The 26526-nt window shown below is 40.4% G+C and overlaps 4 protein-coding genes and 1 long non-coding RNA gene across 5 annotated transcripts; 2 read left to right on the forward strand and 3 right to left on the reverse strand.

The window, feature by feature from the left end:
- Positions 1-13018: 13018 nt before the first annotated feature.
- On the reverse strand, positions 13019-15019 carry LOC135351997 (uncharacterized). Its single transcript, XM_064551092.1, has one exon. It carries the CDS (start codon positions 14487-14489, stop codon positions 13308-13310), a length of 1182 nt encoding a protein of 393 aa, XP_064407162.1. The 5' UTR covers positions 14490-15019; the 3' UTR covers positions 13019-13307.
- A 780-nt stretch (positions 15020-15799) lies between these two features.
- On the forward strand, positions 15800-16800 carry LOC135351998 (uncharacterized). The gene is made up of 2 exons (XR_010399555.1): positions 15800-16461; positions 16519-16800. It is a non-coding gene; the product is annotated as an uncharacterized LOC135351998 (long non-coding RNA).
- A 4727-nt stretch (positions 16801-21527) lies between these two features.
- LOC135352003 (uncharacterized) lies at positions 21528-22735 on the reverse strand. The gene has a single exon (XM_064551101.1). The coding sequence runs from the start codon at positions 22661-22663 to the stop codon at positions 21617-21619; it is 1047 nt and encodes a 348-aa protein (XP_064407171.1). The 5' UTR covers positions 22664-22735; the 3' UTR covers positions 21528-21616.
- Positions 22736-24214: 1479 nt separating this feature from the next.
- LOC135352004 (large ribosomal subunit protein mL65-like) lies at positions 24215-25469 on the reverse strand. Its single transcript, XM_064551102.1, has one exon. It carries the CDS (start codon positions 25403-25405, stop codon positions 24281-24283), a length of 1125 nt encoding a protein of 374 aa, XP_064407172.1. The 5' UTR covers positions 25406-25469; the 3' UTR covers positions 24215-24280.
- A 19-nt stretch (positions 25470-25488) lies between these two features.
- LOC135352005 (uncharacterized) lies at positions 25489-26361 on the forward strand. The gene is made up of 2 exons (XM_064551103.1): positions 25489-25806; positions 25878-26361. Exons 1-2 carry the CDS (start codon positions 25541-25543, stop codon positions 26338-26340), a joined length of 729 nt encoding a protein of 242 aa, XP_064407173.1. The 5' UTR covers positions 25489-25540; the 3' UTR covers positions 26341-26361.
- The last annotated feature ends 165 nt before the right edge of the window (positions 26362-26526 follow it).

The following is a 26526-nucleotide window of genomic DNA, read 5'->3' on the forward strand; positions in this document are numbered from 1 at the left end:
GTTGGCATTGACAAATTGACAGCTGCATGTTTTTTCACGTGTACACTTCTGTTCAAATAGGGCTATATATGCAGATTTCAATGATGTAAGTGATAGACAAAATTTTTGCGTATCAACTTACTGTGCACGTTTTATCATAAAAAGAGGAATCTATTATAAAGTGGACTAATTATTTGACAATCCCTACCTACGTCTGAGTGCAAAGCTCTATAGCCCAACTCCTTTTGCTCCGTGAGACCGTGGCACTGTCTTGTAATAGCTCCTACTGTCTACGAAGGTACATATGTATGCAAACTGCAGGATGAAGTTTTTTCTTACAACTATTATTGTCTTGTCCGTATGCATTGTTGGTAGATTTAGTTGCAGTGGTGTGGAGTATTTTGTCTCACCAACCCCTTTACCCAACCCCAACTGTCCCGAGAAATCAATTTGTCATATTTTGAGTGACTATGTGAGAGGCTCTCAATTATTCTTCAACAGCCACAACAATATTTCCTTGCTTTTTCTGAATGGAACCCACAATTTAGAATTGTCTTTCTTTTTGGAAGATTACAAGAAAAGCTTGTCCTTTTACATGGCAAGCACCGACTCCAAGTTTAGACCAACAATTGTTGTTCCTCGTAAAATCAAAATCATGTTTGTAGGATTCAGGCACCTGAAGTTGCAGGATATAATTATTTTCGGTAATGATTTACCTACTCTTTATTTTATGGAATTCCGTCTTGACCAATCAGATTGCAGAAGTCCAGTCAGGTGATGAACTTGGAGGCAGCAAAGAACTGCACTTTGCTCAACGCATTTGGATAATCATTACGCATGCATTACGCATGGTTAACACTTCGTACATAGAAGCTGCTGCGAAGCATAAGCAAGCCAAGCAGGGGTCCTTGGGCAAGATTTTGCAAAACACAAATAGAGAGAGATGCCTTCGCTTGAAATTTATATTAACAATTAGCAAATACGTGTGGGCGTAAGATCACGAATTTAATTACTGGTTTTGTGAGCAATCAACATTCCATTTTGAATTGACTTCATGACAAGAGTGCTCAGACGGTGTTCCAAAGGAACGGCGGCTGATTCATGAGACTATAACTTTGTACGACTTGGTCACGACAGTACAGTCGTTAGCTAGCTATACTAGCTGGAAGGGTAGTTTGTATGAACCCAACGAACTACCTCTGGATCCGCCCCTGGTTAAACATTTTTGGGTATGTTGTAGCTTGGTCATTCACCTACACATTGGTATCAGCACCATTTCTTACAATCAAAAGATATTTACATTTAAGTACAGCTACTCACACATTTGTGGTAATCTACTCTCTAAGCTGGATGCACTATATAAGAACCCCCCTTCCTTATAAATCCTGGATCCGCCCCTGAAAGGGGGGGCTATAGCCCCGTCAGCCCCCCTCTGCCTACGCCACTGTTTATGACTGTAGGATTATGATTAAGTCGAGACTTCAATAATGTTACAATGCCTTAGCCTCGGTATACAATGTTGTACGTCTTTTGTTGGTAGAAGAATTAACCTATGTGTATGTATACTGCAGGGTATGATAGGCACTCAAGGTACACCAGGAGGTCCAGGGAGACCGGTGTCATAAAATTTTAGGCCCCCCCTGGGCCTAGAATGCTCTTAAAAGTTTAGGCCCCTCCATTATAACAGCGCAACATAGCAGTAATTTATGAGCATTGAATGTGTATTCTCAAAAGTACAACAACATAATAATACAGTATTTACAGTCTATGCAGTGCCATGCAGTTGCTGAATGAAGCTCTCCTCACACGCACACATTTCATGCAACTGGTCAACCGGCTGGTCACAGCCATCACAGCACCATTCCATGAATCAGGTCTCATGCAGCACGAAGCACATAGGGGCCAACTGTCCCGAATTGGTCAGCCAGATTACTGCTATTCACCTCATGCATAATTATATCCCGGATTTTCAAGGTTGTTGCTGCTTCTGAGCAGCTGGGTTACTCTAAAAAGCTTATACTGATCAAGCCTGGACTACTAGAATCTTCAAACAATGAGCTGAGATAGTGATGCTATATACTGGAGCATATCCACAACAATATACATCGATCTAGGAAAACATATGGAAGAAGATACAGTTCATTTAGTCTAGAGAGTAGATTACCACAAATGTGTGAGTAGTGTACTTAAATGTAAATATCTTTTGATTGGAGCATTTCTAAGAAATGGTGTTGATACCCGTGTGTAGATGAATGACTGAACTACAACATATCCAAAAATGTTTCCATGGAAACATAAGATGGTGGGTTTGTGGTGATTAATAGAACAACAGCAAATTGTTATAGTGGGTAATCGGTTAGAGTAATAAAACACTAACCTTAACAGCTAAGGTCTTAGACTTTTATCACACAATAGTTTAATGGTTTAGGTATCCTGACCATCCCTTTGTGGGTCTTACATATGCTCACAGTGTCTATAATTCATGATTTACCGGTTTTTAGGTACACTTTTGGTTAGAGTAGTATCTTCTGAAAATTTTATAGCTTAGCTTTAAAAGTTCTCTGGTAAGTTTACAAATAAATGGGCTACATTTTGATACCAAGAACATCCTCTATGCTTATTCCATTGTTGAGATATCACTGAAAAACTACATATTCTACTATTTTCTACTGTTTTGATGACATCACAAGCTGCTAACCACAAATCGATGACACTTAAATTAACCACGTAAGTGGGCGTACAATTATTGTACGCCCACTTTTAATTACGTTTGTGGTTGATTAAAGCATCTTTGGTTTGTGGTTTGCAGCTGCTGATGTCATCAAAACAGTAGAAAATAGTAAATTATGTAGCTTTTCAGTGTTATCTCAGCAATGGAATAAGCATATAGGATGTTCAATGTAGCCCATTTATCTGTAAACTTACTACAGAAATTTGAAAGCTAAGGTATTAATTTTTCAAAAGTTATTACTCTAACCAAAAGTGTACCTGAAAATCAGTAAATCATGAATTATAAACACTGTGAACATTTGTAACACCCATAAAGGAATGGCCAGGATACTTAAACCATTGAACAATTATGTGATGAAGTCTAGGACCTTAGCTGTACAAGATTACTGTTTTATTACTCTAACCGATTACCCACTATAACAATTTGCTGTTGTTCTATTAATCACCACAAACCCACCACCTTATGTTTCCATGGAAATTAAATATTTTTGGATATGTTGTAGTTCAGTCATTCATCTACACACGGGTATTAACACCATTTCTTAGAAATACTCCAATCAAAAGATATTTACATTTAAGTACAACTACTCACACATTTGTGGTAATCTACTCTCTAGACTAAATGAACTGTATGAATTGTTGTCTTTGCACGCACTGAAAATCGTGTGCTTTATAATTATTGTGAATTTACAAAATTTCGCCTTCTTTGGCAGCCAGCTGTTCGGGGGATAATGCTACCATGTTTTGTCCTGCTGGGAAAGTTGGAATGGCGAAGCTAGCATGAAGTTGCAAATAATTTTATGGTGATAGCTATGCACAACATCGATTGTCTTTACATGCAGGCAGATCCAATCTAGGCCCGGGGGACCCAAAATATTAAAATTCTAGGCCCTGGGGGGGTGTAAACATGGGGGGCCCAACATTATTTTTATGACACCGGGGCAAAGAGGAATTGAACCTTGAACCCTGAGCGTTTAATCGTGAATGGCGTGTTTTTATTCGACAATACGCCCACCCGCGGCCTCAAATCGAGGTTTGCAATTGTTTATTATGCCTCGGTGCGCATGCGCAAGCGAGGTATACGGTAGTATATTGTGTTTTAGCCTCGTTCCCAGGCCTTACTTTTTCTTGCTGTTGTCACTGTTCATCCATAAATCACAAGAAAGACATAGTGAGGCAGCAAAGAAAGAAATGGGCGTACAGTTAAGAAAAGTAAGGCCTGGTTTGGGAAATCGCGTGATCCACAAGGATTTTTATGAACGTGGGCGATATGTAGCCCACAATCATGACGTAAGGTATTCTCCCACGCATTCAGAGTTAATAAAACTGTACTGAGACAACCACCCAAGCTGTGCTGCTGGTGGCAGTAGCTACCTGCTATATGATAATGATGACTAAGCTATTTTTGATCTATACTAGCATGTAGAAAGACACAAGAAAAGGTAATAGTCTGATAGAATCTGAACACACAATCTAGACTAGTAGATCATCTAGCTAAGCCTAAGGTATATAGCTAGCTATAGTGCTTGCAAACTTCCAGTTCCAAGTCCATGTCCAGCTTGCTGCAGGCAAAGTTTTATTAGTCATAGATATCTGCGTGGGCAGTCCAACATCTCTAGCTCAGCATGCCCATGCTCATTTTCACCCTTCTACCACCCTTCTACCCTCACACGACTTCCCGATACAGGCTCTCCTTTTTCCTAACTCTACGTCTATTTCTTTCTTTATTCCTCCAATTAATACCGTATTTTATCTCATTAAACGATTAAGACAGTATTTTATCTTATTGAACGATTGTGATAAAGAACAGAAAAAGGAGAGCCTGTGTAGAGGCTATTTGTGTGTCTGTCTGTGTGTGTAGACTGCTATAGCTGCTCAAGGATGAATCAAGTGCAAGTAAGAGTTTCTATAGGCTTCTAGTCATGTTTTCTTGGATTTTAATTCGTGCAAAATAATGCTTCGTTCTCGAGTTATGCCTAGTTTTGCTTACTAAGTTACTTGGAATGCCATTGCAGCCTTTTCAGAAGAGCACGTAGCCAAACTTGTTTACCGAGTGTTACTACTCTAGTTAGTAGCTTAGTTAGCTCTGCACTAGAACGCTAGCTATTGGTAGCTGCAAGAGTGAGAAGAGAGCTGCAAGGCTGCCATTAATTTTAGACTTGAACTTTTGGCATAGATCGTTCTTAACAACAATCACGGCCGATCATTACCCACTCTTTGAGTTTACATGCAGTAAAATCTATTTATAGTAGCGTTGTTATGTAGCTTTGGCATCTCCACCGAGGCATCAGCACCTGCGGTGCTTTCATTAATTTACTGCATTTTAATTTTAATACATAGTATGAACATTTCATTGACAACAACAATGACATTGTCAATGTTATAAACTAATGCTTGAGTATGATTTGAGAAGCATGACAAGAAGAAGTGGACTCTGACTCTATTCGTTGCTTGTCACTTGTGTCAATGTCAGATGTAGCAGAAACTTCCCAAAGATCAGCAGTGGCGTATGGCGCGCCATGTGTTTCAATAACAATGTCTGCATATACATAGGCGTGTCCTGGTGTGAATATACCGACATAGCATGCACGTGCAATGATCGCCTTATGCAGTGATCATGTCTGCACATGCAGTGATCATGTCTGCACATGCAACCATTAGTCTATGCACATGCAGTACAGTACAGGTGTACCTGAGTCCCATTGAGAAACATATACTTTGACCTGATGCAGCAGCTCTATTTAAAGCACGTGTATCAAAGATGTATTAAAAATTAATGATGATTAATGGTTGCATGTGCAGACATGATCACTGCACACGCAGAGACTAATGGTTGCATGTGCAGACATGATCACTGCATGTGCAGACATGATCACTGCATGTGCAGAGACTAATGGTTGCATGTGCAGACATAATCACTGCATGTGCAGAGCATGATCACTGCATGTGCAGACATGATCACTGCACACGCAGAGACTAATGGTTGCATGTGCAGACATGATCACTGCATGTGCAGAGACTAATGGTTGCATGTGCAGACATGATCACTGCATGTGCAGACATGATCACTGCACACGCAGAGACTAATGGTTGCATGTGCAGACATGATCACTGCATGTGCAGAGACTAATGGTTGCATGTGCAGACATGATCACTGCATGTGCAGAGACTAATGGTTGCATGTGCAGACATGATCACTGCATGTGCAGAGACTAATGGTTGCATGTGCAGACATGATCACTGCATAAGGCGATCATTGCACGTGGCATGCTATGTCGGTATATTCACACCAGGACACGCCTATGTATATGCAGACATTGTTATTGAAACACACGGCGCGCCATACGTACGTGTTTCATTATAAACGTACGTGTTTCATTTTAGCTTTTTGTGCAAGTCTCTCTGTCACTAGCCTCGATTCCAGGCGGCCTTGAATCGAGGCTATACTCTGTCACTTGCTATGTGTATGTGTTTCAGATATAACCTAGCCTCAAGACCAGGCCGATTAGTAATCGAAAAACTGGGGCTGGTGCGAGACATCTGACTAGTATACTAAAAGTATTGTCTTAAAAATATTTATGTTATATATGAACAGTTGAATGCACACAGTTCAATTGCTGGCTAGAGTATAATATACCTGTTATAAGTTAGAAGATAAAATTGTTGATTGCGTCCCCTAGTACAAACTTTACCATCTCTGAGAATGGAGTCGACATACTAAGTAATTCATTTGGTGGTTTTAATGGTTTCATAAACCCTGTGTTCATATAGTGAGCCACTGTTTTTTGCCTCCACTCAAGCCCTCCTTCCTTCAACCAGTTTTTAGCCCTAGCATCATTCCAATTACTCATGTGATAATCAACAGTTATGTCACGATGACATTCTGGGCAATGGTGTAGTATTCGATTTGGCACATGTCCTGCATTGTATATCTATCCAGGCCTGTAGTTATTCTTGTAACTGTCCAACCATTTCCCCATAAATGGTGAGCCGGGAACACTTGAGAAAAATCCAGCACAAGTTCTGGTACACTCTTGGTTGTCTCTGCCAATCACTATCTCTGATTGTCGTTGCATTTCACGCAATTTTGAACCATTGAGGATGACAACATCAAAATCAGAATAAATGCCCCCGTCTGTGAAGCCAGATTTGATTTTTAGATAGTCTGCTTCATGGGAAGTATATGCTGGTTTCTGTTTCTTGCCAACAGTAGTTATTCGATCCGTCAGTCTCATCTCAATAGGAGTAGTCAACTTCTGCACCATCTCCCAATACTTACCAGTGATCGATTGGTTACAGTGTATGACAATCTTCTCTGGCTTATAAAACTTATCCACTGAATATATGGACAAAAACTCTCGAAAACCCAATACGCTGTCTTTCGGATTGTTTGTAAATAGGACATAGTGAAATATCTCTGGATGAAGATAAACACAGTCTGTACGGTTTGTTCCTGTGAATGCTTCACAAAAATTCTTTCCACTGAGAGGTTCTCCACTAGTCGGGTAGGGATCTTCCTCCCTCAGCTGCATACAGTCTGGCAACTTTTCCTCCTCGGTAACTGGATTTGCAGATATAGGCCTAGGGCTAGGGAGGAACGCCGTGTTGTCGCTATACAAGTGAAACTTCTGCACCAGAAACAAAGTCCAGAATACAGTGGACAGTACACTGCCAATAGCCACCAGCTGTGTTTGTGAATAATTTCTCATGCTAAAATGTTCGCACTATTGAAACAGCTAGTTATATAGTATAGTATAAATATCTATATTATTTATTTACTGATTAGCCATCTACGTTCCGCAGCTGCATTTATGATTTAGTGGTGGGCGGGTCTGGTCAAAGTTTATGCATGGCTTCTAGTAGACTGGCGGCGACAGCCGCCCGAGCGCGTAGCCTAGACTGGCGGCGACAGCCCCTCGCGCTACGCACGCGAGGGGCTGTCTCCACTGATGTTGAAATGACTGTTTTGCTGTTTTTGCAGCAGTTTGACTGGTTGCCTAGCTAGTAATTATGGTTTATAAGCAACCTCGTTACCAACCAACGTTAAGTTGAAAAACTGGGGCTGGTGCGAGACTAGTATACTAAAAGTATTGTCGTAAAAAATTTTTTATGTTGAATGCACACAGTTCAATTGCTGGCTAGAGTATAATATACCTGTTATAAGTTAGAAGATAAAATCGTTGATTGTGTCCCCTAGGTACAAACTTTACCATCTCTGAGAATGGAGTCGACATACTAAGTAATTCATTTGGTGGTTTTAATGGTTTCATAAACCCTGTGTTCATATAGTGAGCCACTGCTTTTTGCCTCCACTCAAGCCCTCCTTCCTTCAACCAGTTTTTAGCCGCAGCGTCATTCCAATTACTCATGTGATAATCAACAGTTATGTCACGATGACATTCTGGGCAATGGTGTAGTATTCGACTTGGCACATGTCCTGCATTGTCTATCCATCCAGGCCTGTAGTTATTCTCGTAACTGTCCAACCATTTCCCCATAAATGGTGAGCCGGGAACACTTGAGAAAAATCCAGCACAAGTTCTGGTACACTCTTGGTTGTCTCTGCCAATCACTATCTCTGATTGTCGTTGCATTTCACGCAATTTTGAACCATTGAGGATGACAACATCAAAATCAGAATAAATGCCCCCGTCTCTGAAGCCAGATTTGATTTTTAGATATAGTCTGCTTCATGGGAAATATATGATGGTTTCTTTTTATGCTTGCCAATCGTAGTTATTCGATCCGTCAGTCTCATCTCAATAGGAGTAGTCAAATTCTGCACCATCTCCCAATACTTGCCGGTGATCGATTGGCTACAGTGTATGACAATCTTCTCTGGCTTATAAAACTTATCCACTGAATATATTGACAAAAACTCTCGAAAACCCAATACGCTGTCTTTCGGATTGTTTGTAAATAGGACATAGTGAAATATCTCTGGATGAAGATAAACATAGTCTGTACGGTTTGTTCCTGTGAATGCTTCACACAAATTCTTTCCACTGAGAGGTTCTCCACTAGTCGGGTAGGGATCTTCCTCCCTCAGCTGCATACAGTCTGGCAACTTTTCATCCTCGGTAACTGGATTTGCAGATATAGGCCTAGGGAGGAACGCCGTGTTGTCGCTATACAAGTGAAACAAAGTCCAGAGTACAGTGGACAGTACACTGCCAATAGCCACCAGCGGTGTCTGTGAATACTTTCTCATGCTAAAATGTTGGCACTATTGAAACAGTTATATAGTATATATATATATCTATATTTATTTATTGATTAGCTAGCTACATGTACAAACCTCGCAGCTGCATTTAGTGGTGGGCGGGTCTGGTCAAAAGTTTATGCATGGCTTCCAGCTAGCTGAACCTAGCTAGCTAGCTAGCTCATGTAGCTCTACAGTAGTACTGCTAGTTCTATGCCTGTAACTGTTCTAAATGCATAATTCTGAGGCTGTGAGAGCAAGTTTGACTGTCTCCACTGATGTTCAAATGACTGTTTTGCTGTTTTTGCAGTAAATAAATCAGTTCAGTGTTGACTGGTTGCCTAGTAATTATGGTTTATAACCAACCTCAGCCTCGGGCTGCGCCCTCGGCATTGGTTGTTTATAAGCCATAATTACTAGTCAACCAGTCAATAACTATAACATGATTCTTGTATGGCGAGAGGCATTAGCCATTGCTGATTGGTATGTATTACACTGAAAAAGATGACTTAATTGACTATAATACGTGTTGTTGCATTTTGAGTGGGCAGATCAAAGGAAACACTGTGCCAATATCTGCCATGGCACAGGTCAAGCCTTAGTATGGCTGAAACGGTCCCTTTTATAGTATAACACTGTCAACAGATTCAGTGGTAGGCAAAAAACGTTTTTCATGCGTCTGGGTGCATTCCACAGCCACCACAAGTAGTTTAAACTAGTTGCCCTATAAAAGAAGTGATGTGTACACGGAAAGGAATGCACAAGGAATGCAGTTGTTACACAGCTCACTCATGCGCACATTGGATATATTGGCTGCCTTTGCCCTCGAGGCCTGCGGCCCTCGGGCCTAAGTCACTACTGAGCCATTAGATCCCACTTGTGTGTGTTTAGCAGGGAATTATGAGCCATAATCTCATAGTTTCCCAGGGAATTATAAGCTTGAGGGTATATAAAGTACAAGTACTATTTTTGAATGTACAGAAATGATAATAAAGCTGTAGCTGCATGATAATTAGCTAGCTATGGCTGTTCAGTTTTTTCACTACCAGTTTCTATAGCGTTTGCTGGGTTGATGGTAGGGTTCACCAGTATCTTTTCTTGTCGAGGAACACTAAGAGCCAATGATTTTAACAGTTCTGGGTCCATTGTCACAAGCATGAAAGCATGTCTTCAACTTGTAGCATTTGTCAACTTTGTCCTCCTGACTTCTGTTTCTATCCTGCAGCCATGTTTCAAATTGCAGTAGACTCCTGTGTCTTTTTGGGAACGATAGTGCACTGTAGCATTGCTGCAAGCTGTTCCTTGCTAGCTAGCCGTACATATCAGAACAGTTTACTGAGAAGCTTGAGCTGGGGTGGGGCTTGAGTGCAGATAAAGAGGAGGCTGGGCTCATTTGTTGCAGAGCGCTTCCTGCACAAGGTGGAGTCACTAGTTTGTCCATTCCAATGTTGAAGCAAGGCCAATGCAAAGGTTTTTTTTTTAGCAGAAATCATCTAGACTAGCTTGTCAGAACAGGACATTTTCAAAAAATAAAGCTGTTGCTAAGGCTTGCTGCTTTTATAGATACACTTCTTGCCTGAGGCAGCCAATGAAAAGTGGGATCTAAATCAGTTAGCACATGTGCATTCGGTATCTATGGTTATAGTGTCCCTCATCCCTCGGGCAAGCCCTCGTGATATGGGACACTATAACACATAGATACCTCATGCCCATGTACTATCTATAACATATATCCCATGTGGCACTCGTGCATGTGTCACAACTATAACATACAAAAATCAAATCTATTCAGTTTGGCCAGATATTATTAGTCATACCAGCCCCGAATGTTTTCTATTGGAACGTTAATTAAGTCAAAAAACTGGGGCTGGTGCGAGACTACCGTATAGCGGGTAATTTTCGCGGGACAAAATATTCGTGGTTTAGCAATATTGAGACATTTCGTGGGTAATATTTTCGTGGTTGCAGTTTGCACTGTAGGCAAGGTCGCTTCATTCGTGGGTAAAATCTCGTGGTGAGACCTCCAACCACGAAAACCACGAATATTTTGCCCCACGAAAATTACACGCTACATGTATACGGTCTAGTATACTAGTATTGTCATAAAAATATTTATTTATGAACAGTTGAATGCACACAGTTCAATTGCTGGCTAGAGTAAATAATATACCTGTTTATGATAAAATCGTTGATTGGTATGGGAGGTGATCACCGCCAAAATTAGCAGTACAAAAATGATGCTGTTTTTTTTACAGAGGGTTTTAAAAAAATGATGCTGTTTTAAAATGATGCCGTTTTTTTTACAGAGGGTTTTAAAAAAATGATGCTGTTTTAAAATGATGCCGTTTTTTTACAGAGGGTTTTAAAAAAATGATGCTGTTTTAAAATGATGCTGTTTTTTTACAGAGGGTTTTAAGATTTTTTCAGAGAGGTGCAATTTTTGGAGAGGTGCGTTTTTATGAGGTGCCATTTTGTCCAACTCCTCCCAATCATTTTCCTCTAGATGGTCACATGATTTGGTCACATGACACATGATTTTGCTCTCTCTTTCGACAAAGTTGAGTACCGAGTATGAGTTCATGGTCAAGACAAGCACTGAACAGAGTGATTTCTGAAATGCAAGTTCTGCAAGATGGCAGGTGTGCTAGAGTCATGCCTTCTGACTTTAGAGTTGGTGTGTAGGGAATTTGTCACACAGAGCAGTATAGGTAAACACATTGATGGAAACCACAAGCAGAACTTGCATTTCAGAAATCACTATGTTCAGTTCTTGTCTTGACCATGAACTCATACTCAACTTTGTCGAAAGAGAGAGCAAAATCATGTGTCATGTGACCAAATCATGTGACCATCTAGATGAAAATGATTGGGAGGAGTTGGACAAAATGGCACCTCATAAAAACGCACCTCTCCAAAAATTGCACCTCTGAAAAAATCCACCTAAACAGCACCATTTTTTAAAACACACCTCGGTAAAAAAAAAAACAGCACCATTTTTTTAAAATCCTCTGTAAAAAAACAGCATCATTTTTTTAAAACCCTCTGTAAAAAAACGGCATCATTTTAAAACAGCATCATTTTTTTACTGCTACAGTGGTTTTCCATACCTTTGCAGGCTATACTCCAAGAGCACTGCAACCACAATGTACTGATTACCTGTCTGTGTTATTTTAGTCCACCCACACATCACAAAAATCAATGATGGGTAAAATACTGGCTATTGCAGACTTTTAACACAACTCAAGGGCTCTACTTTCACAGCACTCCTTCTATAATTATAATGCTTGAGGTCAACAAGCTGCTTTCGGAAATATCCAATTTTGAGCCCAGTAAATATAGGCCCTCCCTCCGCTCCCTATAGCTATGCATACAAGTTTTAGCTCATATCATTTAGCCACAATAAACCAAGCAACAAGTTAGCTGAGCTACCATCAGAGCTACCATCACTTCAGTCAGACAAAATATGAGACACCTGGAACATTTAGCGGCTATTATAATTATTTGGCGAGTGAGCTATTAGAATTTGGCGATTTTTAATTTGACGTCTTAGGCTACTACAGCAATTAGGTCCACTAATTTGGCAGTTTTGAAATTGCCAAATTAAAACCAGTTATATACAGTTTGAATTTTGCAGGCCATAGCAAGTAATTTTGTTGGCTTGTTACTAACAATCATAACAGAAGCCAACCAAAATACTATATTTACTACATTGTGGTTGCAGTGCTCTTGCAGTATAGCCTGCAAAGGTAAGGAAAACCACTGTAATTTTGGCCGTGATCACCTCCCATAGATTGGTCCCCTAGTACAACCTTAAAATTTTTTAAATCATAAATGCATTTTTGTTGGCTTCCCAGCCCCTCCCCTCTCTGCAGCAAGCTGAGCTTTGTGGTTAAAGGCGCGGCTAATATTAATGATATTCATAGTTAGTACGCAGACCGAATGCTAGATGCTAGCATAGATAGTGTACACTATCATGATGCTAGATAGGGCTGCAACCCGTCTCCCCTTTTGGAGGCGGGCCACACCCATCTACACCCTCACAGGCAACTGATCCAGGTAGAAAAATAGACCAGCAGAGATAGACGCGTAAAATTTGGTTGGCTTAAACATCTGGCTTAAATAACTCTTTTTATAAATCATTGTCTATAAAACAGCAATTTTACAAAAAGATGACATAATTGACTATACGTGATTGACAAAAATCAATCTATTCAGTTGCCAGGTATTATTTAGTCATACCAGCCCCGAATGTGTTCTATTGGAACGTTAAGTCGAAAAACTGGGGCTGGTGCGAGACATCTGACTAGTATACTAAAAGTATTCTCGTAAAAAAATTTTTATGTTGAATGCACACAGTTCAATTGCTGGCTAGAGTAAATAATATACCTGTTATAAGTTAGAAGATAAAATCGTTGATTGCGTCCCCTAGAACAAACTTCACCATCTCTGAGAATGGAGTCGACATACTAAGTAATTCATTTGGTGGTTTTAATGGTTTCATAAACCCCGTGTTCATATAGTGAGCCACTGCTTTTTGCCTCCACTCAAGCCCTCCTTCCTTCAACCAGTTTTTAGCCGCAGCGTCATTCCAATTACTCATGTGATAATCAACAGTTATGTCACGATGACATTCTGGGCAATGGTGTAGTATTCCAGCTGGCACATGTCCTGCATTGTCTATCCATCCAGGCCTGTAGTTATTCTCGTAACTGTCCAACCATTTCCCCATAAATGGTGAGCCGGGAACACTTGAGAAAAATCCAGCACAAGTTCTGGTACACTCTTGGTTGTCTCTGCCAATCACTATCTCTGATTGTCGTTGCATTTCACGCAATTTTGAACCATTGAGGATGACAACATCAAAATCAGAATAAATGCCCCCGTCTCTGAAGCCAGATTTGATTTTTAGATAGTCTGCTTCATGGGAAATATATGATGGTTTCTTTTTATCCTTGCCAATCGTAGTTATTCGATCCGTCAGTCTCATCTCAATAGGAGTAGTCAAATTCTGCACCATCTCCCAATACTTGCCGGTGATCGATTGGCTACAGTGTATGACAATCTTCTCTGGCTTATAAAACTTATCCACTGAATATATTGACAAAAACTCTCGAAAACCCAATACGCTGTCTTTCGGATTGTTTGTAAATAGGACATAGTGAAATATCTCTGGATGAAGATAAACACAGTCTGTACGGTTTGTTCCTGTGAATGCTTCACACAAATTCTTTCCACTGAGAGGTTCTCCACTAGTCGGGTAGGGATCTTCCTCCCTCAGCTGCATACAGTCTGGCAACTTTTCCTCCTCGGTAATAACTGTACGGTTTGTTCCTGTGAATGCTTTACACAAATTCTTTCCACTGAGAGGTTCTCCACTAGTCGGGTAGGGATCTTCCTCCCTCAGCTGCATACAGTCTGGCAACTTTTCCTCCTCGGTAACTGGATTTGCAGATATAGGCCTAGGGAGGAACGCCGTGTTGTCGCTATACGTATACAAGTGAAACAGAAACAAAGTCCAGAGTACAGTGGACAGTACACTGCCAATAACCACCAGCTTTGTCTGTAAATACTTTCTCATGCTAAAATTTGAAACAGTATTAGTTATTAGTCTGGGGGCCAGACCTTTTCTCAGAGGGGGGAGGGGGAAGAGAGGAAGAAGGTCTGGAGACTCTTGCAGCAATTAATGTTACTGAGCTAGCTCAGAGGAGGAATGCCAGTGTCAAAAGGTCACTAATTAAAACACCACGTGGCCCTATGTTTTACATGTAAAACTGAGTTTACCCTCGCGCCCCTGAGTTTATACACCATCAATAGCTTGATCCTCTTTATAATCACAACAGAAATCGGTTGAGCTATCGCGCCCCAGAGGAATCAGCTTGAGAGAGGAGATCCAGGATTTAATTGCAACCTTTGACCTTTTATTGCATTCTTCAAAACCACAAGATATGGAAATTAGCCTTCTGTGGCTAGGGTATAAATGTTGATGTACTGGCTTGCTGCACTGGATAGATCTAGGTATAGTAAGCTTTCCAAGCAGGCAAATAAAGAACAGAAACGCTAAGCTGCTATATGCAGCAAAGGTCAAGAACCCAGAACAAGAATGTTTAATCCTTCATTAAACGTGACCCTATTGACCCTGGCGTTCCTCCTCTGGAGCTAGCTATACTAGCATAGTTACGTACACAGTACAAAGGTCAGCTAGATGAACCACATTGTAGATATCTCTTGCAAACATGACAATGCCATTGTCATGTTGGGCTTGCCCCCGGAAAATTTTGGCATTCTACATTAAATTAATCCGGAGATAAAAATTAATTTGGTATAGATCTAAAAATATCACTATCAAAATTTGTCAAAATAAGTAATTCTACGTGAGTTTACCTAGATAAATTATTCTGCTATATATTATACTTTAAATCTATAGAATCTGTTAAGTGCCCGGACCCCCAAATTTGTACATCAGCACCCCCTTACAAAAACATCTTCCTACTCCTCTGTACCATACTTTGTGTTAGGAATGTTTATTTGTCTTTGTTATATTTTTGTGCAGTTTATATAGTTATGTAGATGGGCGTGGCCCGCCTCCAAAAAGGGAGACGGGATTGCAGCCCTATCTAGCATTCGTTCTGCTGCATCGCGTACTAACTATGAATATCATTAATATTAGCCGCGCCTCTAACCACAAAGCTCTTGGAGGGGCTGGGAAGCCAACAAAATGCATTACGTAAGGGTTATACAATCTGATTGGTGCATATGCATTCCTGAATGCAAACTGCTTACGTAATGTAGGCAGTCTGCAATCTGATTGGTGCTGCATGTTTTTCTGCAGCAAGAACAAGGCTGCAACCCGTCTCCCTTTTTGGAGGCGGGCCACGCCCATCTAATACTATGCCCTCGGGATATAAACCACGTGCACTCGGGATGCATGGCATATATTGCGGCTTACGCCCTCGTGCTTCAGTGTAATATATACGTGTTATATTTTCAAAGCTAGCTACAAGCTATTACATGCAGCACAGTGTAGTAGAGATGTTCAATAATATTATATGGGAAGTATTACTGTATATAGCTCTATAGAGTTTAACTGTTACATAAGATACATCAGTGAGGTACTTGTGCAATTGCATGTAGTCTACATACATGTATAGCTAGCTGCATGTACAAAAGATGCCTTATCACTGCAGCAATTGCATTAGCACAATAGTCACTCACTACTATTAGCAGCGTTGCAATGCCTGTTCTAACATCTCATGTGCACGCAAAAATGTTCTCCTATATTATTTGTTTAAAAGTGTCAACAAGTCATGGCCTTATCTAATGTTTCATACCACAGGTGGACCTATATAGCTCTCTCTCTGAGGGTCTGGCTGCGGGGGGCCGTGCGCCCCCTGCTCTCTGGGGGGGCTCTCCCTGGGATGTGAGAGTGTAGGGTCCTATGGGCCAAATCACTATAAAATGAACGAGCTTAGTGACGTACCTCCTGGGTAGCTTGGAAAGCGTCACACACTATATTCCACAGGTGTGATGGTTCTCTTCCGTATTAAAATCAGGTAAAAATAAACTACTGCTATATTTATATGTAATTCAACATGTTTTTTTTGCTGCAGGGTGAAAATTGAAAGTAGCGTTAGGCATCTGCAAATCATTTCATGGTGCTAGCCTGTTCACCCTTAAATCTCTATGTGTATGTGCATGTACATGTATACTGTGGCTATTGTCTTGTTCTGTTATTATGTCACTTGTATATACTTTTAACATGTTTTTCTTGTTCCTTTTGTGTTTTTCTTTAGGACTACCTTTACATCAGCATTCAGTTGCTACTAGTCTTGTTTTTGTCCTTATGCTTGCATTACTAACTATAATTATACTGACACAAATTATAGAATTAACCCTATAAACCCAAATGCAAGACACGTACATGTACATGTACATGTAAATGTCGACTCGGTGTCTCTGACAAGCCGGTGCGTCTCAATAATAATCAAGGGTAGCTAGATAAATAAATTAATGACTTAATTAAGTAAATTTCCCACGGAAGGGAGGGTTGTAGTGTTTTATTTGCTAGAAACTGAATTATATTTAATTGCACCGCGGGTCAGGTACGGGTGTAGCCTCGATTCAAGGCTGATTAAAATACGTATTCTACTTGTTGTTAGATCATGTTTGTCATAAATACTGCAATCTGATTGGTTAGAGGAAATGTTCTATCCAATTTAGAAAATCATGTACTTCAATAGAAAATCATGTACTTCAATAGAAAATCATGTAGCAAAGATTAGATAAGAACATTCAAATCTGATTGGCTAAATACTCATGGTTGCTATGATCTAAAATGCTTAGACACTGTTTAGGAAGTTTCCACATGATTTAGAAGTCCTCAGGGCTAGTAGAACCCTCACTGCGTTCGGGATACTACAACCAGCCCTTTGGGCTTCTAAATCATGTAGAAACTTCCTAATCAGTGTCTAACTATTATTTTCACCGCAAACACTGGTTGTTCTGACGACCTTTCCCCATATTTCAAACTTAGCGGGCAAACGTCGTCAGTGGAACTAACACATTAATTTTGTTTCTCACAATCCTTTGTTGTGAGTGTTTTGAAAAGTAATTAGTTTGACCTCCCCAACCAGCCCAGAGGTGTATGTATGATTATCTGATTGGAGCTGCTAGACGTGTAACATTTTGTTGGCTTAAAGAGACAATATAATTTATTGTACATGCATGCAATGGTATAGTACGACCCTTTATGAGCAATTTTTGAGAAGTAAGTCATTGTGTTTAAATCCATGAAATAACAATTCTATTACAAAAAGAGACCATACATGATCAATCTATTCAGTTGCCAGGTATTCTTCTCATGCTAAAATGTTGGCACTATTGAAACAGTTATATAGTATATATATATATCTATATTTATTTACTGATTAGCTAGCTACATGTACAAACCTCGCAGCTGCATTTAGTGGTGGGCGGGTCTGGTCAAAAGTTTATGCATGGCTTCCAGCTAGCTGAACCTAGCTAGCTAGCTAGCTCATGTAGCTCTACAGTAGTACTGCTAGTTCTATGCCTGTAACTGTTCTAAATGCATAATTCTGAGGCTGTGAGAGCAAGTTTGACTGTCTCCACTGATGTTCAAATGACTGTTTTGCTGTTTTTGCAGTAAATAAATCAGTTCAGTGTTGACTGGTTGCCTAGTAATTATGGTTTATAACCAACCTCAGCCTCGGGCTGCGCCCTCGGCATTGGTTGTTTATAAGCCATAATTACTAGTCAACCAGTCAATAACTATAACATGATTCTTGTATGGCGAGAGGCATTAGCCATTGCTGATTGGTATGTATTACACTGAAAAAGATGACTTAATTGACTATAATACGTGTTGTTGCATTTTGAGTGGGCAGATCAAAGGAAACACTGTGCCAATATCTGCCATGGCACAGGTCAAGCCTTAGTATGGCTGAAACGGTCCCTTTTATAGTATAACACTGTCAACAGATTCAGTGGTAGGCAAAAAACGTTTTTCATGCGTCTGGGTGCATTCCACAGCCACCACAAGTAGTTTAAACTAGTTGCCCTATAAAAGAAGTGATGTGTACACGGAAAGGAATGCACAAGGAATGCAGTTGTTACACAGCTCACTCATGCGCACATTGGATATATTGGCTGCCTTTGCCCTCGAGGCCTGCGGCCCTTGGGCCTAAGTCACTACTGAGCCATTAGATCCCACTTGTGTGTGTTTAGCAGGGAATTATGAGCCATAATCTCATAGTTTCCCAGGGAATTATAAGCTTGAGGGTATAAAGTACAAGTACTATTTTTGAATGTACAGAAATGATAATAAAGCTGTAGCTGCATGATAATTAGCTAGCTATGGCTGTTCAGTTATTTCACTACCAGTTTCTATAGCGTTTGCTGGGTTGATGGTAGGGTTCACCAGTATCTTTTCTTGTCGAGGAACACTAAGAGCCAATGATTTTAACAGTTCTGGGTCCATTGTCACAAGCATGAAAGCATGTCTTCAACTTGTAGCATTTGTCAACTTTGTCCTCCTGACTTCTGTTTCTATCCTGCAGCCATGTTTCAAATTGCAGTAGACTCCTGTGTCTTTTTGGGAACGATAGTGCACTGTAGCATTGCTGCAAGCTGTTCCTTGCTAGCTAGCCGTACATATCAGAACAGTTTACTGAGAAGCTTGAGCTGGGGTGGGGCTTGAGTGCAGATAAAGAGGAGGCTGGGCTCATTTGTTGCAGAGCGCTTCCTGCACAAGGTGGAGTCACTAGTTTGTCCATTCCAATGTTGAAGCAAGGCCAATGCAAAGGTGTTTTTTTTAGCAGAAATCATCTAGACTAGCTTGTCAGAACAGGACATTTTCAAAAATAAAGCTGTTGCTAAGGCTTGCTGCTTTTATAGATACACTTCTTGCCTGAGGCAGCCAATGAAAAGTGGGATCTAAATCAGTTAGCACATGTGCATTCGGTATCTATGGTTATAGTGTCCCTCATCCCTCGGGCAAGCCCTCGTGATATGGGACACTATAACACATAGATACCTCATGCCCATGTACTATCTATAACATATATCCCATGTGGCACTCGTGCATGTGTCACAACTATAACATACAAAAATCAAATCTATTCAGTTTGGCCAGATATTATTAGTCATACCAGCCCCGAATGTTTTCTATTGGAACGTTAATTAAGTCGAAAAACTGGGGCTGGTGCGAGACTACCGTATAGCGGGTAATTTTCGCGGGACAAAATATTCGTGATTTAGCAATATTGAGACATTTCGTGGGTAATATTTTCGTGGTTGCAGCTTGCACTGCCGGTAAAGGTAGGCAAGGTCGCTTCATTCGTGGGTAAAATTTTGTGGTCAGACCTCCTACCACGAAAACCACAAATATTTTGCCCCACGAAAATTACACGCTATACGGTAGTATACTAGTATTGTCATAAAAATATTTATTTTATGAACAGTTGAATGCACACAGTTCAATTGCTGGCTAGAGTAAATAATATACCTGTTATAAGTTAGAAGATAAAATCATTGATTGCGTCCCCTAGAACAAACTTTACCATCTCTGAGAATGGAGTCGACATACTAAGTAATTCATTTGGTGGTTTTAATGGTTTCATAAACCCTGTGTTCATATAGTGAGCCACTGCTTTTTGCCTCCACTCAAGCCCTCCTTCCTTCAACCAGTTTTTAGCCGCAGCGTCATTCCAATTACTCATGTGATAATCAACAGTTATGTCACGATGACATTCTGGGCAATGGTGTAGTATTCGACTTGGCACATTTCCTGCATTGTATATCCATCCAGGCCTGTAGTTATTCTTGTAACTGTCCAACCATTTCCCCATAAATGGTGAGCCGGGAACACTTGAGAAAAATCCAGCACAAGTTCTGGTACACTCTGGGTTGTCTCTGCCAATCACTATCTCTGATTGTCATTGCAATTTTGAACCATTGAGGATGACAACATCAAAATCAGAATAAATGCCCCCGTCTCTGAAGCCAGATTTGATTTTTAGATAGTCTGCTTCATGGGAAATATATGCTGGTTTCTGTTTCTTGCCAACAGTAGTTATTCGATCCGTCAGTCTCATCTCAATAGGAGTAGTCAACTTCTGCACCATCTCCCAATACTTGCCGGTGATCGATTGGTTACAGTGTATGACAATCTTCTCTGGCTTATAAAACTTATCCACTGAATATATTGACAAAAACTCTCGAAAACCCAATACGCTGTCTTTCAGATTGTTTGTAAATAGGACATAGTGAAATATCTCTGGATGAAGATAAACACAGTCTGTACGGTTTGTTCCTGTGAATGCTTCACAAAAATTATTTCCACTGAGAGGTTCTCCATGCACTAGTCGGGTAGGGGTCTTCTTCCCTCAGCTGCATACAGTTTGGCAACTTTTCCTCCTTGGTAAGTGGATTTGCAGATATAGGCCTAGGGAGAAACGCCATGTTGTCGATATACAAGTAAAACTTCAGCACTAGAAACAAAGTCCAGAGTACAGTGGACAGCACTTGCACTGCCAATATAATAGTCACCAGCTGTGTCTGTGCATACTGCACGTTTGCAAAAAATGTTAGCACTATTGGAACAGTTATGGTACCTATGATTCTTACATGGCAAGAGGGCATTAGCCATTTATAGCATGCAGTGTTGCAAAACACGTCTGTACAAAAGTCATGCATGCATGCACAAAATGCGCTTGCTTCTAGATCTAGTTGTTCTGACGACCTTTCCCCTTATTTCAATTTCAACTGCTGCTAGCTGAGTGTGAGTACTGTCACCCTCACAGGCAACTGATCCAGGTAGAAATAGACCAGCAGAGATAGACTCGTAAAATTTGGTTGGCTTAAACATCTGGCTTAAATAACGTATGTATTAATTGAAACAAAGAGCACAAACTAATTTGTATATGCATGCACTCTTTTTATAAATCATTGTCTATAAAACAGCAATTCTATTACAAAAAGATGACATAATTGACTATACGTGATTAACAAAAATCAGTTGCCATGTATTATTTAGTCATACCAGCCCCGAATGTTTTCTATTGGAACATTAAGTCGAAAACTGGGGCTGGTGCGAGACTAGTATACTAAAAGTATTGTCTTAAAAATATTTTTATGTTGAATGCACACAGTTCAATTGCTGGCTAGAGTAAATAATATACCTGTTATAAGTTAGAAGATAAAATCGTTGATTGTGTCCCCTAGAACAAACTTTACCATCTCTGAGAATGGAGTCGACATACTAAGTAATTCATTTGGTGGTTTTAATGGTTTCATAAACCCTGTGTTCATATAGTGAGCCACTGCTTTTTGCCTCCACTCAAGCCCTCCTTCCTTCAACCAGTTTTTAGCCCTAGCATCAATCCAATTACTCATGTGATAATCAACAGTTATGTCACGATGACATTCTGGGCAATGGTGTAGTATTCGAGCTGGCACATGCCCTGCATTGTATGTCCATGCAGGCCTGTAGTTATTCTCGTAACTGTCCAACCATTTCCCCATAAATGGTGAGCCGGGAACACTTGAAAAAAATCCGGCACAAGTTTCGGTACACTCTGGGTTGTTTCTCCCAATCACTATCTCTGATTGTCGTTGCATTTCACGCAATTTTGAACCATTGAGGATGACAACATCAAAATCAGAATAAATGCCCCCGTCTCTGAAGCCAGATTTGATTTTTAGATAGTCTGCTTCATGGGAAATATATGCTGGTTTCTGTTTCTTGCCAACAGTAGTTATTCGATCCGTCAGTCTCATCTCAATAGGAGTAGTCAACTTCTGCACAATCTCCCAATACTTGCCGGTGATCGATTGGTTACAGTGTATGACAATCTTCTCTGGCTTATAAAACTTATCCACTGAATATATTGACAAAAACTCTCGAAAACCCAATACGCTGTCTTTCGGATTGTTTGTAAATAGGACATAGTGAAATATCTCTGGATGAAGATAAACACAGTCTGTACGGTTTGTTCCTGTGAATGCTTCACAAAAATTCTTTCCACTGAGAGGTTCTCCACTAGTCGGGTAGGGATCTTCCTCCCTCAGTTGCATACAGTTTGGCAGATTTTCCTTCTCTGTAACTAGATTTGCAGATACAGGCCTAGGGAACGTGCTGTCGATATACAAGTAAAACTTCAGCGACACCAGAAACAAAATCAGGAGTACAGTGGACAGTACACTGCCAACAGCGACCCGCTGTGAACCTTTTCCCATGCTAAGCTATAGCTGCATACTTGCAAGATGGGACAAATGTTGGCACTTTTAGTACTTTTGGAACAGTTATAGCACCTATATGATTCTAGAGGCATTAGCACTGCACTCGTTGATTAATGATAAGTGTTGTCAAAACACGTCTGCAGGCATGCGCAAAGCATCAAAGGGAATTTGAACAATCTTTTTCTACGCTATTTGACATTGGATCCACAGAATTCAAGTTATTAGCCAAAAGAATCCCCAAACCCATTGCCATTGCATAAACAGGATGTAGTTAAACATCTTCCAACAGCCGTAACTTGAGTATCGTTGATCCAATGTCAAACATTATTTATGATTTTCTAAAAGCTTAGGAATAGACCTTTCAAATGAGGTGTTTCAATTTAAAATGTGTTGGGGCCCTAATTTGTCATTTTTCGGCCTTGGACCATGGCATCAGCAAATCTCTCCCTGGGATGTGAGAGTGTAGGGGTCCTATGGGCCGAATCACTATAAAATGAACGAGCTCAGTGACGTACCTCCTGGGTAGCTTGAAAAGCGTCACACACTATATTCCACAGGTGTGATGGTTCTCTTCCGTATTAAAATCAGGTAAAAATAAAACTACTGCTATATTATTTTATATGTAATTCAACATGTTTTTTTTTGCTGCAGGGTGAAAATTGAAAATAGCGTTAGGCATCTGCAAATCATTTCATGGTGCTAGCCTGTTCACCCTTAAATCTCTATGTGTATGTGTACATGTATACTATGGCTATTGTCTTGTTCTGTTATTATGTCACTTGTATATACTTTTAACATGTTTTTCTTGTTCCTTTTGTGTTTTTCTTTAGGACTACCTTTATACATCAGCATTCAGTTGCTACTTGTTTTTGTCCTTATGCTTGCATTACTAACTATAATTATACTGACACAAATTATAGAATTAACCCTATAAACCCAAATGCAAGACACGTACACGTACATGTACATGTAAATGTTGACTCAGTGTCTCTGACAAGCCGGTGCGTCTCAATAATAATCAAGGGTAGCTAGATAAATAAATTAATGACTTAATTAAGTAAATTTCCCACGGAAGGGAGGGTTGTAGTATTTTATTTGCTCTGAACTGAATTATATTTTAATTGCACCGCGCGGGTCAGGTACGGGTGTAGCCTCGATTCAAGGCCGATTAAAATACGTGTTTCACCGCAAACACTGGTTGTTCTGACGACCTTTCCCCATATTTCAAACTACCGATACTGTGACACAAGTTGTTAAATACGTGTTTCACCGCAAACACTGGTTGTTCTGACGACCTTTCCCCATATTTCAAACTTAGCGGGCAAACGTCGTCGGTGGAACTAACACATTAATTTTGTTTCTCACAATCCTTTGTGTAAGTGTTTTGAAAAGTATGACCTCCCCAACCAGCCCAGAGGTGTATGTATAATTATCTGATTGGAGCTGCTAGACGTGTAACATTTTGTTGGCTTAAAGAGACAATATAATTTATTGCACATGCATGCAATGGTATAGTACGACCCTTACGAGAAATTTTTGAGAAGTAAGTCATTGTGTTCAAATCCATGAAATAACAATTCTATTACAAAAAGAGACCATACATGATCAATCTATTCAGTTGCCAGGTATTCGGTCCATTGGTCGGTTCCACGGTTTTGCTTTATCATATGGTTCAGCCCAGTTCCTTATCTTCCTCATCTCTTCAGGCCTGTTCAACAAGAATCTCACTATTAAACTCGCACAGCTTTTGTTCACTCCCTCCAGTTTATCTCCGGGGATCACGTTGTCATAGAGACGCATCGTAGGCCCTGCCCAGAATACGTTGTGTCTTGTATCGCTCGAGTCTTGACGAAAATCCAGAGTGTTGAGTTGAAACGCTACAAAAGTGAAATATTGACCATCCGTAACTATGCCTTGGTTGACGAGAGGGAATGGTACAGGTTGGTCCAATTTGAACCCTTTGTGAACCCCTTCACCGGCAGCTTGCGCAAACAGTTGTATAAGCCCATGGGCTAATAATTGTTCATTATTGACACAGCTTCTGTACGTCGTGAACAGGGTATGAGCCATTGGAAATGGTCCGTGTCTACGGCAACCCCCAAACGGTGTGATCTGATCGAAACTTCTCTTAAAGACTCCGAGGCTTGACGGAAGGAATTTAATTGGTGGTATAGCTCCCAATTGAGCGTCTGGTTCGCAAAACAAGTCAAGACCGTGTGCAGTGTGTAGTATGTGAAGTGGTGTGTTTTGGCAAATGAAATTGTGCCCATCTCGTCTCCAATAGCACTCAACGGTGGGTTCAAAGGTCAAATGCGACTCCCTCAGGTGTGCGTACTCATTTGCTAGAGGCCAAACACTTGCAAGGGTGGACTGAATAAGACCAGATATTTTCAGTTCTGGAATTCGGTAGTTTGGTCGATTGTGGTCCTGAAAAACGAGGTACTCTTCAGCTCGTTTGATGACATCATCAGTAATTGACTCATTTGGTACTTGGATATTTTGGATTTTATCGGGAAGTCCTTGAATTGAAACAGATTTTGTTAGCCACTGATATTTCGTAAATGGATCGACAGCTTTGGTATGGGGGTGTACCACATTGCACTTTCTCCATAGCCATCCAGGCCCTAGAATGTGTGGAGGCTTCTTCTTTTCCACGTGAACGTAACCATAGCTCCTGGTACAGCTCAGCAACAGCCACCTCTTAGGCAGTGAGTCAGAAAATGTCTTGAGAAACTTCATCTTTTTTATATAAAAAATTTATAATTTGCAGCCATGTGGAGAAATTTTGACTTGTTTTTTTTTTTACTATGGGGGGAGGGGCTGACTAGTCCACATGTGTTAACTCAACCAACCACAGAGAAAACAACCATCACCATGGCTGTTAGAAGATCTGCTAGACTCAAGTTAAAGGAGGAAGAAGAACAGGAGCGCTATAGGACTCCATTGAGGGGAGGCCAGGCGGTAAAGAGGCGCCTCTCTAGCACTAGTAATAGTTTTAGTGAAGAAGGTAGTCCACCAGCTACTAGTGCTATAAAGGAACAACTCGAGTGTCAAGACATTGTCAGTGCTAGTGATGAAGATGTGGTGGCTGTTACTCCCAAGAGGAAACAAACTCGCAAAACCAATAACTTCTTGAAACTGTAAGCGTACGTTTGTAAATTTTCTAGTCTATAAATTTACTCGTGTATATAATTATAAACAACGTTTTCAGGTACAACTCTTATAATCGTGATGATGGTTACGATCTCTATGAGGATGAATTTATAGACGACAGTGAGGAGGTTGTCAACAAAAAAAATCGAAGGAAGGAAAAAAGGACTAGACGTGATTCTAACAGTTCCAGCAGCTCAGATATCGGAGGTCGAAGGTCAAAACGTAAAAAAGCAGAAATGCAATTGTCCAGTGATGAAGAGATTGGGCAAATTACGAGTAACCGTGGAAACGAACCAGCTGGAATCATTATTTCGAAAATCTCTGTCAACGATAGTCATACAAGATACTCAAGTGATTCTGATGTTGAGTGTAGTTTAAGAAGACCGAGAGCGGCTATTAACCGAAGCAGACTAGACTCTTATCTCTCAGATAGCTCTGAGGAGGATATAAAGGTTAAAACGAAGACACGGAAGAAGAGACGAGTGCAGTGTCCGGAGAGTGATGAAGAGTTAGCAAGGTGAAACACAGCGATAGTTTTAGTTATCGATGGTACAGAAATATTATACAAAATGTGTGTATTCTTAATTGGCAATGAAATGTGTGTAATGGCCATCAGCTTTGTAATACAGTTTTAAAATTATGTTCTTCAAAATACTCCGTAAAAGGTCAAAAGGAACCCCTCTGTGTGTCTTACGTACATTATACAT

This window comes from Halichondria panicea, unplaced genomic scaffold (genome assembly GCF_963675165.1).
Source record: "Halichondria panicea unplaced genomic scaffold, odHalPani1.1 SCAFFOLD_34, whole genome shotgun sequence".
Taxonomy (NCBI): Eukaryota; Metazoa; Porifera; class Demospongiae; order Suberitida; family Halichondriidae; genus Halichondria; species Halichondria panicea.